At 40.1% G+C, this 15,189-nt stretch overlaps 1 protein-coding gene across 1 annotated transcript in view; it reads left to right on the top strand.

The window, feature by feature from the left end:
- The window catches only part of LOC103917739, a 39,803-nt gene that overhangs the window by 15,438 nt on the left and 9,176 nt on the right, over positions 1-15,189 (top strand). The window contains exons 5-12 of the mRNA XM_009324929.1: positions 114-164; positions 2,165-2,242; positions 5,291-5,427; positions 5,981-6,100; positions 6,512-6,542; positions 12,574-12,595; positions 13,087-13,111; positions 14,019-14,057. Of these exons, the coding sequence (XP_009323204.1) occupies positions 114-164; positions 2,165-2,242; positions 5,291-5,427; positions 5,981-6,100; positions 6,512-6,542; positions 12,574-12,595; positions 13,087-13,111; positions 14,019-14,057 (503 nt within the window). The remainder of the gene's footprint in view (positions 1-113; positions 165-2,164; positions 2,243-5,290; positions 5,428-5,980; positions 6,101-6,511; positions 6,543-12,573; positions 12,596-13,086; positions 13,112-14,018; positions 14,058-15,189) is intronic.

The following is a 15,189-nucleotide window of genomic DNA, read 5'->3' on the forward strand; positions in this document are numbered from 1 at the left end:
TTAAACTGTAAAATGAAGATAACTTCAATTCTCTAACTTGTTTGGATGGTCTGCTATGTACTTAATAAAAGCAAGTGAGAAGAAGTAGTCTGACTGTCAAACTATTATCCTAGGTCCTCCAGCTCCAGTCCGAACTCCGATGAAGTATGAAACACAGAGACCAGGTAGCTGAATATAAATGAGCTAATGTCCTTTTCAGATGCAGCTTTGGAATCGGTGGGTTTGTTTTAATGATGACCAAAGCAGGTGGTTGGTTATGGTTTAGGAAGAAGCAATGCAAGTTACCAAACATTTGAACCATTGTCTTTTCATTTGTGCACTGGTTAATTTGTGTAAGGAAAGATCCTAGGAGAATATGAAGCTACGAGTATTTTCACAGAAAGATTTTCAAACTTGAGACTTTATAGTTTCTTTCTTCCTGATTAGCTGATAACATCTGGTATCAATGAATCTCGCTAATGTGTTTTTAGCTGGTGAAGTTTTCAACAGAAAATTTTGCGGCACGCATGTGTGTACACGTACAATACAGTGAAAGTTGGACAAAACAAAAGCATATAAACCAAGAACAGTATGGGTTGTTTATTATCAAGATGATATTAAGACAAGAATATTTAGTTGTATGTTAGGAAGCAAGAAGAAAGTGGCCATTACCTTGTAGAGACCTGTAACTTTTTTCTGCATGGATCTTTCCATATTAAGCCCAAAAGACCCCACTGTCAGCTTGGGAACGGGCAGCTCACACTGAGAGCTACTGCACAGACACACAAATGTACGAGAACTGCATAATACATTTAAGTGTTGGTAAAAATCTGTCTATGGAGACTCATTATGTGGCACCAACTTGTTACGTGTCACCTCTGTCACGCTATGCTACTGCTGCATGTCACCTCAGACAAAAAAACCAAAACAACAGAAAAGGTTTTTAACAAGACTGTGAAGTTTTCGTGGGAATGGGCCACACTGTTCCCATGGCAGGAGGTGTCCCATCAGGTATTTTCTACCACAATTAAATTACAAGAGGTTTTACATATAAATTAATGCTGGAACTTTGTGATTTTTTTTGTGTGTTCAGTCCTGGAGTTTGACTTGATGGCAGCACAAGCATATTCCTAATGGAGTGAATATTTAAGAACAAGCACGGAATTCCCTATCCTTCTGAAGTTTTGTGGTTTTGTTTGTTTTTTTTTTAAACCATAACCTGGCATACTAGAGGGAAAGAATACAGTAACATGCTGTTCAGTGCTTGTATTTCTGCTTGTTTGCTCCAATTTGAAGAAACTAGCAGTGTTTATGACTCTTATGAAATTAATCAGTCAGTAAAAATTCAGCTGTATGTAATTAAGAAGATGCATTCTATTTCTGCACATTTTTTTCTCAGATTAAAAATACGTATTTTAACACTTCAGCATGCTCTTTTATAATGGCCAACATGTGAATACACTTAAAGCCTCTTTGAGATTGTTTTGCAGATACATTTAGCTGAACTTTGCTGGTGCTCCGAGTTGACCAGGAATACTTTAATGAAAGTGTTTTAGGCAGTGCAAAAACCAAGGTATTAAAACTCAGTGAGGAGCGAGGTACAGCCCTGATTGAAACACTGCTAGTTCAGACTCAGGAACATACTACCTGTGGTTGCACAGCTTCTGGTCTGCCCAGAGTACAGGAGGTGTTTGCTGTATTAGTGAAGATTATGTGTTCTTTCTTAGACTTAAGGCAATATGTTTCTTGAACTTCAGACTCCAAACAAGCAGTCTCAGTATGCTATATGAGTGTTAGGGTTTTAGGGGAAGGAGGAGGTTGGTGGCTTGGCTTTTTTTTTTTTGCCTTTTTTTTTTTTAATGAGAGCTGACATGGACTGGGGCATGCTATGAATGTGAACTCGGTATCTTTCATCAGTAAATTGGATTGTGTTAGAAGGTCTATTTCGCTTATTTGGTTCTCTTCTTGAAGACATTAATTCCTTGCGTGTAAAATTGTTATGGAAAACAGAGTGTTGGAGTCTTTTTGTGAGTGACAGATCTTTCCCATTTTCCTTATGCATTTCAGAGTGAAAATTAATTTTGTCCCCCTTAAGTCTCCATTAGAAACTCCTTTAAGATCGTAGAAATTACGTGCAAACTGTCTAATGTGTAATACCGCTTTATGTGTATATTTTTTACTTTAGTGAAGAGAGGACTTACAAAGGACATAACCTGTCTGAAGGATTTTATGAATGATCCCAAAAGAGAAGAACCTCTAGTTGGTATGTTATTTTGTTTTCTAAATGGTATGTCTTTGAATTTGTGACCAAATGGCTTTTGTTTTGAAATAAAAGGTGGAATTTTAGATATTGTTTCATTTCCTGTAAATGTATTGAATAATTTGTAAGATATATCTTATCTCTTATACCTTTTAAAGTTTAGCTATTACACTAAGTACTATAAAGGCCGCCTTTTTTATACACCTAAATTGTTAGACAACTTGTTCCTGAAGGAGCCATCTTAGTAAAGAAGCTTTTCACAGGTCACAGAATGGTTGAGGTTGGAAGGGACCTCTGGAGGTCATCTGGTCTTAAGCCCCTGCTCAAGCAGGGTCACCCAGAAGAGGTTGCCCAGGACCATGTCCAGATGGCTTTTGAATATCTTCAAGGTGGGAGACTCCATGACCTCTCAGGGAAACCTGTGCCAGTGCTTGGTCATCCTCACAGTCAAAGGTGTTTCCTGATGTTCTGACAGCATCTCATGTGTTTCAGTTTGTGCCCAGTGACTCTTGTCCTGTCACTGGGCACCACTGAAAAGAGCCTGGCTCCCTCTTCTTTGCCCCCTTCCTTCAGGTATTTATACACGCTGATGAGATCCCCTCTTAGCCTTCTATTCCCCAGGCTAAACAGTCCCAGCTCTCTCAGCCTCTCCTCATAGGAGGGATGCTCCAGTGCCTTCATGATCTTCATGGCCCTTCGTATGTCCATGTCTCTTGTACTGGGAAGCCCAGAACTGGACACAGCACTCCAGGCGTGGCCCTACTGGTGCTGAGGGTGGATCATCTCCTTCAGCCAGCTGGCAACACTCCTCCTTGTGCAGCCTAGGATACCATTAGCCTTCTTTGCCACAAGGGCCCATTGCTGGCTCTTCTTCAACTTGGTGTCCACCCAGGTCCTTTCCTGCCAATCTGCTTTCCAGCTGGTCAGCCCCCATCATGTACTGGTACCTGGGCTTGTTCCTCCCCAGGTGCAGGAATTTGCACTTTTGTTAAACTGCATGAGGTTGCTTTCAGCCCAACTGTCCAGCCTGTCAAGGTCCCTCTGGATGGCAGCACAACCCTCTGGTGTATCAACCTTCCCTCCCAGTTTTGCCTCATCAGCAAAGTCGCTGAGCGTATGCTCTGCCCCATCATCCAGATCATTAATGAAGATGTTAAACAGGACTAGAGCCAGTATTGGCTCCTGAGGTACACCGCTAGCTACTGGCCTCCAACTAGACTTCATGCCACTGGTGACTTGTCATCTGGTGATTCTTTGTGGTGTTCCATTTGGTGGGATATACAGGTGTTTCTGTCTAGTGAGGTATTTTTCCTCACTGTCTTTGGGAATACTAAAAGTAATGAGAATAATTTTAAGGTTTTCTTTCTTTCTAATTGCTAGATTAGGCAACCCTTAGGAGAGGATAAGTATTGCTGCTTGTCAGTGGCCTTAGTGTTCCTAGTATGTGCTGGTGGCCTAGAGAAATATGCTCCCTGACAAAGAGCCAAGTAGCAAATTTCCTAGTATTAGCAGAGAATTTCTCTGTTTAGTGAATTGGCTTGCTGTTACTCTACATACAGTATTAATATTAAAAAGTATAGCGATTTATTATTATAAGCATTTTTATAGAAAAAGATGGATAGCAGAATGTTACTTTCTTGTATACTCAGTTCATTTGGTGATAGGTTTTGTTTTTTTTCAGAGTTAAGATTTCGCAGTATAATACTATAGCGGATCTGAGATGGAGCTGAATTTCTTCATAGAAGCCTGTATGTTTTGAATTTGTGACTAAAACAGTGTTGATAACAGAGCAGTGTTTTGGCTGTTGCTGAGCAGTGCACAGCATCCAGACTGTCTTTTTTTCCACTCAGGGTCCCCACCCCTCACCCCTTGAGTAGGCTGGGGGTGGGTGAGAGACTGGGAGGGGACACAGCCAGGACAGTCAACCCAAACTGGCCAAAAGGATATTCTGTACTACATAATGTCATGCTCAACAATCACAGCTGAAGTAAAGGAAGAAAAAGGCCGGGGGGGGGAGCAGTGTTTGGCTTCTAAGGTGGCTGGCTGTTCATCAACTGGCTGGGTATTGGTCTGCTTGTGGGGAGCTGAGTGACTGGTTTTCACATGGGGTTTTTTTTTGCTTTTTTTCCCCTCTTTCCTTCACCTATAAAACTATCTTTCCCTTACCCCATGAGTTTTCTTACTTTTGCTCTTCCAATTTTCTCCCCACCCTGCTGAGGGGTGTGTCTGTGAGTGAGCAAGCAGCTGTGTGGTGCTTGGCTGCTGGCTGGGGTCAACCCATCACAAATATGCAGTATTGCAAATTATGATAATAGGGAACAGCTGCAGGTTTTTCCTGTTTGTTTTGAGCTGCTTATAATCTTGTTGCATTTAAGCTGTTCAGAGTAAAATTTTTCATGCTAAGTATAAGCCTCAAACTTGGAAATTTCTGAATACTTCTAAGGCATAATCTTTCAGTCATTTCTAGGAAAAATGAAGAAAAATCCCATTTTCCTTCCTGTAATTCTTAAAAGTTTGTGGAAGATTTTTAGATTATGAAGAACTCAGTTTTGTGAAGTGATTATTGTCTTTCCTACATGTGCTTTGTGCTACTCGGACACTGACCAAATTATGTTTGACTAAGTAGTTTAAATGCAGTTTTTCAATCTAGACCTTTGCATGACATTTCCTAGCCTCATTCTCTTTTTTGTATGCACTTCTCCGTGAATTCTCTTACATGACTGTATTGAATGGAAGGCTCCTTTTCAGTTTCTTAAAAATATCCCAGGCAGGAAAAAAGGTGCATAAAATATTTTATTTTGGTGGGCTTGCAAATCTGCCATAGACAGTGTTTTTCCTTTCAGAATAAAGCATTGTAAAGAGAGACATTTAACTGATGTGGGTAACAAGTCCAAAGAAGTGTTGAAGTGATCCTGAAGAAGTGTTGAAATTCTGAAAATGGAATACTTTTATTTATTCATTTTGGCTTTTAGTGAGCAACATTGAAGAGAATACATTTGTTTATAGTAGTCTATACTAAAATATAGATATTTGTAACTCTTGCTTTTACAGGTTTAGAACATGTGGTTGAAATCAGATTTGAAGGAAGAAAAGAGCCGCATTATGAGTGCAAGCTGTGTGGGTTTAATACAGAGATGGCACCTATGATAGAACATCTTAGCGGATATAAACACAGAAGAGCATACATCGTGAGTAATTTTGATGCGTGTTGATCACATTTTCATTATGATACTCCCCTTTTATTTCTTTTACAACAAGTTTGAAGTTTAAATACCCATATGATAAATTGCTAATACTTGTACGGTTGACTTTTCATGGGTCAGATCAACATGAATATCTATGAAGCTGTGAGCTATTGAGGAAGTGTGATCCAGAGGTGCATGTCCATATCTGCTCAAAGTCTGTTCCTAAGTGTTTTGATTGCCTCCAGGATCAGGTTCCTAGAACATTGTGGTTCTTCCTTATTCCTCAGCATGCCCATAGCATTGCTGGGTATGGTACAGAGCATGTTACCTTTTGGTAGCAAGCTTTGCATAGTATCAGTTTTTTATTTTGAAGACTACTTAAGCAACTTTAACATTAAAATTTAATTAGTTGTGTTACAGAGAAGAAACTAGCTTGTAATGTTCAAAATGATGTTTACCAGTCTTTTGGAAGCTTGTCCAAAAGGTGAAATGTGCCAATTTTTTAGTATTGTGATGAATTTTGATATTGACCATTTCAAGCTGTTTTTGTCAACAGTCTAAAGAATATCCAGATAAAATGAAGAGAAAGACAACAGATGTAAAAGAATGCAAAGTCTCATTTCTCAGACGGATAGCAGGAGAGCTAGAGAAGACTGAAGGATTAAAAATGTATAAGGTAATTGGAAGTAAATGTAAAGTATCCAGTAATGTGTCTTTTATCAGTGCATTTATGTTTGACCTAGTAAACTTTAAAAGTACTGCTGACAAAGCTTGTTAAATTTCTGTGTGTTTCTAGGAAGTGTGGTATTCAATTGAACTAAGGCTTAACTTAAAGTTGCCCTGAAAAATCTGGGGAAATTTTATTGCTTTGCTTCAATGATTTTTAATTTTCGCAACTTAAATTTTCTCAAATGTATTCTCTCAAATATCATTTATATTTACAAGTTTATATCTCTATAAAATTATGGGCTATACTGTTCTGGGATAAATAAAACTACTTGTTCTGTTTCTAAAGGCAGTTGCAGTAGAGACTGTTGTTATGAAATTTTAATCAGAAAATCTAATATGAAACTATTTCTATTCCTAGATTGAAGGTTACATAAGACCAAGTACCTCACGTAAGTCTATGAATTACCTGAATATACTAGATTTGACATAATTGATATTCGGCCTAATTTGAAATAGTAGTTGGCTCAGAGGGTTTGACTGATATAAAACGTTCAACTTGCAATAGCACAAAATGTTTTCAGAGATTTTCCGGTTTTTGTGAATTTGAAATGAGGGAAGAAGGGAATTGCCAGACTTGCAGTGTTTCTTAGTAATTTTTTAACTACTTGGTTCTGGTGGGTTTCTCTGAATAAGCTGATAAAGCTCATTTCAGTCATCAAATGACATACATGCTGAATCACTGGTAAAAGTGGAAGTTACAGTTCTTTAGCAAGTCCATTGGAACAAGCAATGGAAACCAAACCCTAAAACATAAAAACAGCATCTTCCCTCATACAGTATGTTTGAGTTATGTCCTTTGTTACTGTAAATGTGCTATTGATACTTAATGATGCCAACCTGAAGAAATACCTACTTGCTACCTTTTGACCCTAGTACTAATATCAGTGGGAAGGTAGGTTTGATTGAAATGGGTGAAGGTTGCATAGATCAACAGAGTTTGTCAGTGTGAATCCTGCTGTAGGTGACTACCGTAGCAGTGGGGTTTTTTGGATTGATCATTGGTGGCTTCTGTGGAATGTTGGCCTGCAGAATGAGGTGGTAGAGACCCTTTTTGAGCTCAGTTTGCCTTTCTTGTGAAGAAGAGGAATGTGACCCAGTAATCTAGCTCAGTAATTCTCAGTTCAGAGTAAATTGACATCAACACTTACTGACTTCTGTAGAACCAGAAGACATGCTCAGATATCAAACCGGAACATCAGAAAGAGTGATCCCACCCAGTCCTACAGGATATGAAGAACTGGAGGAACAGACAAGAGTGAAGTTAGCTGCAAAAGTGTTGTGTCACTCAGTATTAAGTTTTGCTCTGGTTAGGTGGTAAGGGCAATATCAAGTGCATTCCAAAATAAAAGTACTCTAGTTATTTAGAAGAAAATCATGCTTGCTGGTTTAGCAGCTGTGTGTCTTTAGACTAGATCATATTGGCAGAGAATGACAATTGCCTTCTGACAGCGAGAGTGAGTTTGAGGATATGATTAAGAAAGGCCATTTGGTGGCATGTACTACTTTGCAAGTGGCAAAACGGACATTAACACCAAATTTTGGCTGCTGCAACGTTCATATGCAAAACTAAGATAAAGTTATGTATTCTTTTTTATATATACACACACACAAATGTATGTATGTATGAGAGGCCTTGAAGTGATTGATTTGTTACTTTTCTTAAAGGAAAAAATTACAGTATTTCTTTATTCTCTAAAGAAGAGAGATTATCTGTATTTTGTCTTGGGCTTCAGATTAAAAATACTGTCTTATTAAGGTAATTTCTATAATCAGTTACTCAAAGTAGGGAGTTGAGCTTGAAGACCTTATGACTTTGTGTATAAGCACAGTGTGGTAGTATAACCTATGAAGTTCTGGTCTAATTTAGTCTCTGAATTCCGCCTGTGTCATTTTTTTTTTTTCCTTTCTAAAAACTACTCTTAATGCTGCTGCAGAATACAGCAGCAAACTGGAAATAAGTCCAGAGAATTACTTTGCTATATTTTGGACCAGGCTTTTCAGATTGAATTATTGCTTCCTTGAAGTTATAGCAGATACCTGGAGAAGCTTGTCTGTATCTTCAGTGGGGAAGTGATAACTCCGTGCATCAGTACAGGATGGGAAGTGACAGACTGATCAGTCTTGCTAAAAAGGACTTGATGGTTATGGTGGATGCCAAGCTGAATATGAGCCAAGAGAACGCTCTCATTTCACATAAGGCAAAGCTCATATTGTGATACTTCAGGAGGAGCACAGGCAGCAGATTGAAGTCTTATCCCCTACTATTTGATACTGGTAAGACCAACTTGGAATGCTGTGTCTAGTTTTGTTCCTTCTAGTTCAAGGGAAAGATGGGGAAATTGGAGAGGATCCAGCAGAGGATTATGAAGGTTCTCAGGGGTCAGGAGCATGTACCTAGGATGAGGGTTAGAGGGAGCCGGGCTTGTTTAGAATGGGAAAGAGGAGGGTAAGGGGTGATCTTATAACTGCCCTTCAAGCAGTAGACTGCTACAAAGATGACAAAGCCAAAGTTGTTGGTAATTGCAGGCAACGTAACAAGAGATGGCAGCCACAGATGGCAGCTTGAGAGGCTGAACTCGGGAAAAGCTTCTTTCCTAGAGGGTAGTACAGCACTGGAACGGGTTATCCATAGGGAGTGAACTCTTCATCCTTGGAGATTTTCAAGACCTGGCTATGCAAAACTAGAATCTTATGTTGGCAGTAGTCCTGCTTCAAGTGGGAGGTTGGACTTAGCTGGTAGAACTGGAAGTTACTGTGTGGTCACAGTGCTATGACATCATCAGAATTGCAGAGATGTAATGCAATAGCTTGTACAACTGGAGTGCTGTAATGGATGGATATGGGCTCCTTATGAAAGATGGCATAGAAGATGACAGTAGGAGTTGTGCTGGATGCAGGAGTACCTTTTCTTTATAGAGCCATGGCTGGTGGTTGTTGAGATCTTATGGGTCAGGACTAGGGGGAAGGCCAACAAGAACAACATCATGGTAGATGTCTGTCCCTCTTGAACAGGCAGTCTGTATCAAGGCTGTCTTTACATAATGGGAAGAAATCTCCCAAATGCAGGTCCCAGTTTTCTTGGGTGAACTGACTTTTGCTGGAAAAGGAGCATGGCAAGTTGCAAACAATCGAAAAGTGAGTCGAGGCCAGTTTTTCATGCAGGTGCTGGATGAGTCACCAAGAGGAAGTGTTTTGCAGAGAAGAAGAGTCAGGAATGTGATGATCAATGGCAGCCTTAGTTGGAGTGATCATGAGATGATACAGGTTAAAACCCTTTGGGGAATGAGGAAGTTACGTATCAGACTAATTCTGTTGGGCTTCAGGAGAACAGACTTCAGCTTCTTCAGAAAACTGGTAGTCAGGATCCCTTGAGAGGCTGCTTTGAAAGGAAAAGAAGCCCAAAAGAGCTGATCAGTCTTCAAGGAGAACCTCCTCAAAGAGCAGAAACGATCCATTCTGCTGTCCAAGAATATGGGCAGGCATAGCAGGTGGCTAGTGTGTTTGAACAGGAAACTCCTAGCTGATCTTAAATGCTAAAAGGAAGCATACAGAGAACAGAAGCAGAGGCAGGCTGCCAAGAAGAAATGTATAAGAATGCAGATGTATTTGGGGTGAAATTAGGAAGGCAAAGCTTCTCTGGAGGTGAAAGGAATATGAAGGGCAACAGGAAGGCTTCTGCAGGTATGACAGCTGCAAAAGAAGATGTGGTCCCACTGCTGAGCAAGTAGCCTGGTGATGAAGGATGCGGAAGGGGCTGAGATATTTGTAGCTTTCCTCGCCTTGGTCTTTACTGAAAAGGTCTGCTCTCAGATCTTTGTGTATAATTATAAAGTTTAGGGGAGAATGGCATTACCCACTGTAGAGAAGGTTCAGTTTAGGGAAGAGCAAATTAAACATGTACAAGGCCATAAGACAAAAAGGGATGCTTCTGGTGTTGAGAGAGCTGTCTGCTCTCTAAAGTCTTTGAAAGGTCATGGTGATCAGAGGAATTCCGTGGGGATCTGAAAAAAACCAGATGTGGTTATCTTCAAAATTAAAACGTGTCTACAGGCTGTCCCAGACCTTATAAAAAATTATGGTGCAAGTCCTCATGGACGTCATTTACTGGTGTGTGAAGGTCAAGAAAGTGACTGGGAATAGCCAATGTGGATTTACCAAGGACAAACTGGGTTCGACCAGCCTGATTGCATTTTGCAATAACATGGGTTGGCTCTGTGGACAGGGGAAGGAGGATGGATGTCATTTTAACTTTAGCAAAGCTTTCAGCACAGTCTCCCATGTTATACTTGTCACCAAACTGAGGAGATAAGGTACGTCTACAGGGTAGATAAAAGGTGGCTGAACTGTTCGGCTCAAAGAGTAGTTGTCAGCAATTTTAAGTGTGTTGGCCAGTTACTAGTGGCATTCCTCGGTGGTTTCTCCTGGGGCCAGCACTGTTTAGCATGTTCTTTAGTGACCTGCATAATGGGATAGAATACACCATTGTCAAATTTGCAGATAACGTCAAATTGGGGGAATGCCTGGTATGTGGTAGAGCAAGACTGCCATTCAGAGGGATCTCAACAAGCTGGTGAAATGGGCTGTCAGAAACCTCCTGAAGTTCAGCAAAGGTACATGTGAAGTCTTACACCTGGGATGGAGCAACACCCTGCTGGATACAGACTGGATACTATTGGGCTAGGAAGCAAATCTTACAAACCTGCAGGTTTTGATATACAACAGTATGAATGTGAATCAGCAATGCACTCTTGATGTAATGAAGGATAACAGCATATTGGACTGCATTAGCAAAAGTGTAGCCAGCAGGTTGAGGGAAATGCTTATTCCCTTCTGTTCAGGACTCATTAAGCTGCTTCTGGAATACTGTGTCCTGTGTACAGGAGAAATTTTGGTGAACTGGAAAGAGTCAGCAGAGGACTCACCAACTACAAAAGATCACAAGGAGACTAGAGCATATGATGTGGAGGACAACTTTAGGGAGCTGGGTTTGATTACCTTGCAGAAGGCAGCAGCTAAGGAAGGGATCTAATTGCTGTCTTCCACTACCTAAAACATGGCTACAGAGAAGGAGCCAGACTTCAAGAAGGTGCGCAGGGAAAGAACGTGGCAACATTCACAGGCTGCAATAAAGGAAATGCTGATTGAACATTCAGAAGGTTCTGCACAGTGAGTAGTCAAGCACTGAAATTGCCTGCCCAAAGAGGTGGGAAATTGCCATTCTTGAAGACTTAGAAAACTCAACTGGACTTGGGTTTAAGCAGCCTGATCTAATCTTGAGGCTAATCATTGTCAAAGTGAGCAGAACTTCAGTTACTGGCTTGAATAAGGTGAAGTATCCAACCACTGAGTAGCACTCCTTGTCTCCACCCATCTTCTTTTCAAATGGTGGATTTTGGAGGCTTACTGGAAAAACAGCACAGATTGAAGAATTCAAGGAAAATTATTTTAATTGTCATTGTCCTCATCTTACAGTTAATTGCTTGGTTTCTGTTACTTACCACCTCTGTGGTACTTTTCTCTTACCTCTCAGGCTGGACTAGATGACCTCCAGAGGTCCCCTCCGACCTAAACTTTTTTATGATTCTGTGATTCTACCTGCAGAGGTCTCTCCAATCCTACGTTTCCATGATTCTTACTTCATTGGATATCTTCTGTGAAATGGTGGCAGTCCTTTTCTCTCCTGACATTTGGAAAACTTTGGGACCTACAGTGCAACTTCTTGTTGCAACTCATCAGTATGTGTTCAACATCAGGTGGTTAAAACAGTAACACGAGTCGTTCAGCCTCATATTGTAGGGGCAAAGATGTCATTTGTCCTGAGAATTTACTTATCCTGCTGCTTATCCTGGAACACCTGTGCTAATAAATACTTAAGAAGTGATAAGTTATGTACCATGCATTAGCTGATTCTCTGAAGCATAGCTACTGTCTTAGACTGCCTTGTTTTACTGAGCCTTCCCTCCTTCCTCATGCTTATACACTGTACTGGCAAAAGAGATGATTAGACATTCTAATCTTCATAACTTCTTGTTGGAGACTGACCTAGAATAAATGCAAGGTACACTGGTAGGTTCACAGAAAAAAATACGAACAACTTTTCACTTTTTGCATAGAGGAGGCGTGCTGACCTCAGCTCAGTCCACACTGACTTCTTGTGTGGAATTCAGCTGCCTGAACATAGATGCTGTAGGGTACCCTGCAAAGCTGTTAGGGCACAAGACTCCCATAGTCCTTTCATCAAGGACACCTGTTGGTTTCTAAAATGGCCGTATATGCCTAGATTTGGGCTGCTGAATCCTGCCCTTTAAAAAAACTGCAGCCACTTTAGGGCCAGTAACTGTTCTGTTTGTGTAATGCTTTTATTGCAGTAATACAGTGGAAACCCTATCATGTTGCTAATAATTCTTTTTAATTTTCTAGCCCCATCAAAGAAGAAAGCAAGGTGAGAATACAACCCCTACAGGGGAATCAAAAGAGAGTTGGGGTTTTTTTTGAGGTCTCTTTACTTATTACATAGATCTTCTTTTCTGTAACAAATGTTGTCACGTAAGGGGAAAATATTTTATATTGTCTTTCCACTGTACTTCTTCCTCATGTGTAAATTGTTCCTTTCTGTCCGTGAGGAAATAAGCTGAAATAAAATTTGCTATTCAGTCTGTAACTAGCTATGGCTTTTGAAATACTACAGTGGTTATGCAGTTCAATAGCAATCTGATGTACTCACACACATGATCTCTTTGAGAGTCACTCAGAATAAGGACCTTTAACAAATATAGTATTGTAGATATGCCACAGAAAAAGGTATCCTGTATTGGTAAGTTAAATTGGTAAATTTGGAAATTGAAATCTTTTGATTCTAGTTACTATGAGTAAACCTGACGACTTAGTAATCTTTAGAATGCATCTTAATATTTTCATTTCTTTCTTTTTAAGGTGGGAAGATGATTATAAGCGCGAGGTATGTAGAGGTAGTAATTCTGCAAGTGCCTTATGTTGTAGCAGTTTCCTTATGCTTGCTTTAATTTTTCTGAAAAACTTTTGTTCTTTGGCTTCATTTGCCATTTTATTAATATCATTCCAGAAGCAAAATAACTGACCTAATGACCAGAGTTTTGTGTTCATCACAGCAGAAGGAAAATGAATACTGTACATCAGGATGCTCATCCACCTTAGCTCTCATAATTCCTGTTCAAAGTCACTGAGAGTCTCAGACCCAGTGTCTGCAGGCCAGGTCTCCCAACCTGTGCTGCAGTCTGCACTTCTCTGTTTTGCCCCTCTTCAGATCAAAGGTATTCTGTACTGAAGATTTGGTTTAAATTTTACGATATATCTAAAGATGTACAATCCTTTTTTCTAACTCAAAGGTGAAACCCAAAGTGATCTCCCAAGTGTCTGTCCTGAATAGCACTGGGCACAAACACTGAGAACTGCCTCATTTTTATCTTAGTGGCAGAGATTATTTTGTAATCTGATGTATTCTGTGGTGATGTCTTGCTCTTTTAGGCCTGAGGCTGGTCAGGTACTATGCTAGATGCAGGTGGGCCCTTCACTTTTTTTAACCATGAGGTTGGACCCGAGTGAGGAAAGCCTGGGAAAGATAGCTCTTGTAGGTATGTAGCTTAGATGTGAAATGTGTCCTTCCCGGTATTGGAAGTAATGCAGTTGCATTTGTAGTAGCTGCTACCTAATTGCTATTGAGGCCCTAACATTATATGTTTATGACTGTGACCTAAAATTACTATTTTTTCTTTGCGTTGACTTTTGTTGTTGGATAAAAGATTAAAAGGTCTTTTTTGTACAAGGTGATGCAACAAACACTAGTATTCAGTCTTTTAATTTTTCTTCCCCATTCTACAATCCCACAGAATGATCCTGTTCGGAAACAGAAGGCTCTAGAGTTCTTGGTATGTATGTAAAATAATTGTGATAAGTGTCATGCAGTTTCACCAGTATGATGCAATGAATATTGTGAAGGAGCCTCTGATTACTGATCAAACTCATTTGACCACAACATGAATTTCTAAGTTCTATTTTAATGGACTCTGCTCTTTGAAAAGCTGGTGCAGCTGTAGCATAATGTCAGCTCAGAACAACTTGCTGGTTTAAACGTGAGCTCTCTACCTGTTCTCTGGATCATTCTTCCCTGTGCTGAGGAGCCACGCTGACAAGCAGTGTTAGCAGCACTGATGTTGCTCAAGTGCTGTTGGCTGCCCATATCTAATGGGATCATTGATAATGCTGAATGAGAGGAGCCAGTCCGGTCTTGCTGCCCGTGGTGGTGTGGCTAGGGCTGCTGCAGCAGAACTGGACAGCCAAGTGAGACTGGGCGATACTAGAGCACAGCTGCTCGTGTTGGAGTGGGGAAGTTTTACCCATTCAGTTGCTGTTAGCAGTGGCATAGCAAGCCTCGGTTTGTCTTTTGGATTTATGTTGTGAAAATAGCTGACTGTTTATATTCGCCATTTTACTCCATGAAAGTCACGTTCTGTAGGTAAGGCAATTACAAAATTTAATTTGAGTCTGAATTGTGTTTATACACTGAAATCACAAGTAGAATGTTTTGAGATGTACTTCATTACCAGCTGAAGAGATTTTTTTTCTCTTTCAATTTTTCTTCTTTTTTTTCTTTTAAGCTGTGGTTACTTGTGACTTTAGGAAGAGGTAGAGAAAAAGCAAGTCTGGGTATAATCAGTAAACTACCAAAAATGCTTGGCAGACGATTAATTGATTTTTATCTACAGGAATCACAGCTATTCCTTACGGCAGACTGCCTATGTTCTTTTAACTTACTGTAATCACTTATAACTTTATATACTTACTAATCAGTCTCTTTGGACATTAAAAAGACAGATAGCCATAATTGTTCTGCACTTTATAGAATTATATCAATATCTCTTATTCCCAAAAATACACACAGGAAAATTATAATGGAAATGTTCATCTTTTTTTTGCTAAAATGGGGTGTCATGGTTTAACCTCAGTTGGCAACTGAGCACCACGCAGCCGCTCGCTCACTTCCCCCCCAGTGGAATGGGG

Source organism: Pygoscelis adeliae, unplaced genomic scaffold (genome assembly GCF_000699105.1).
Source record: "Pygoscelis adeliae isolate BGI_AS28 unplaced genomic scaffold, ASM69910v1 Scaffold135, whole genome shotgun sequence".
Taxonomy (NCBI): Eukaryota; Metazoa; Chordata; class Aves; order Sphenisciformes; family Spheniscidae; genus Pygoscelis; species Pygoscelis adeliae.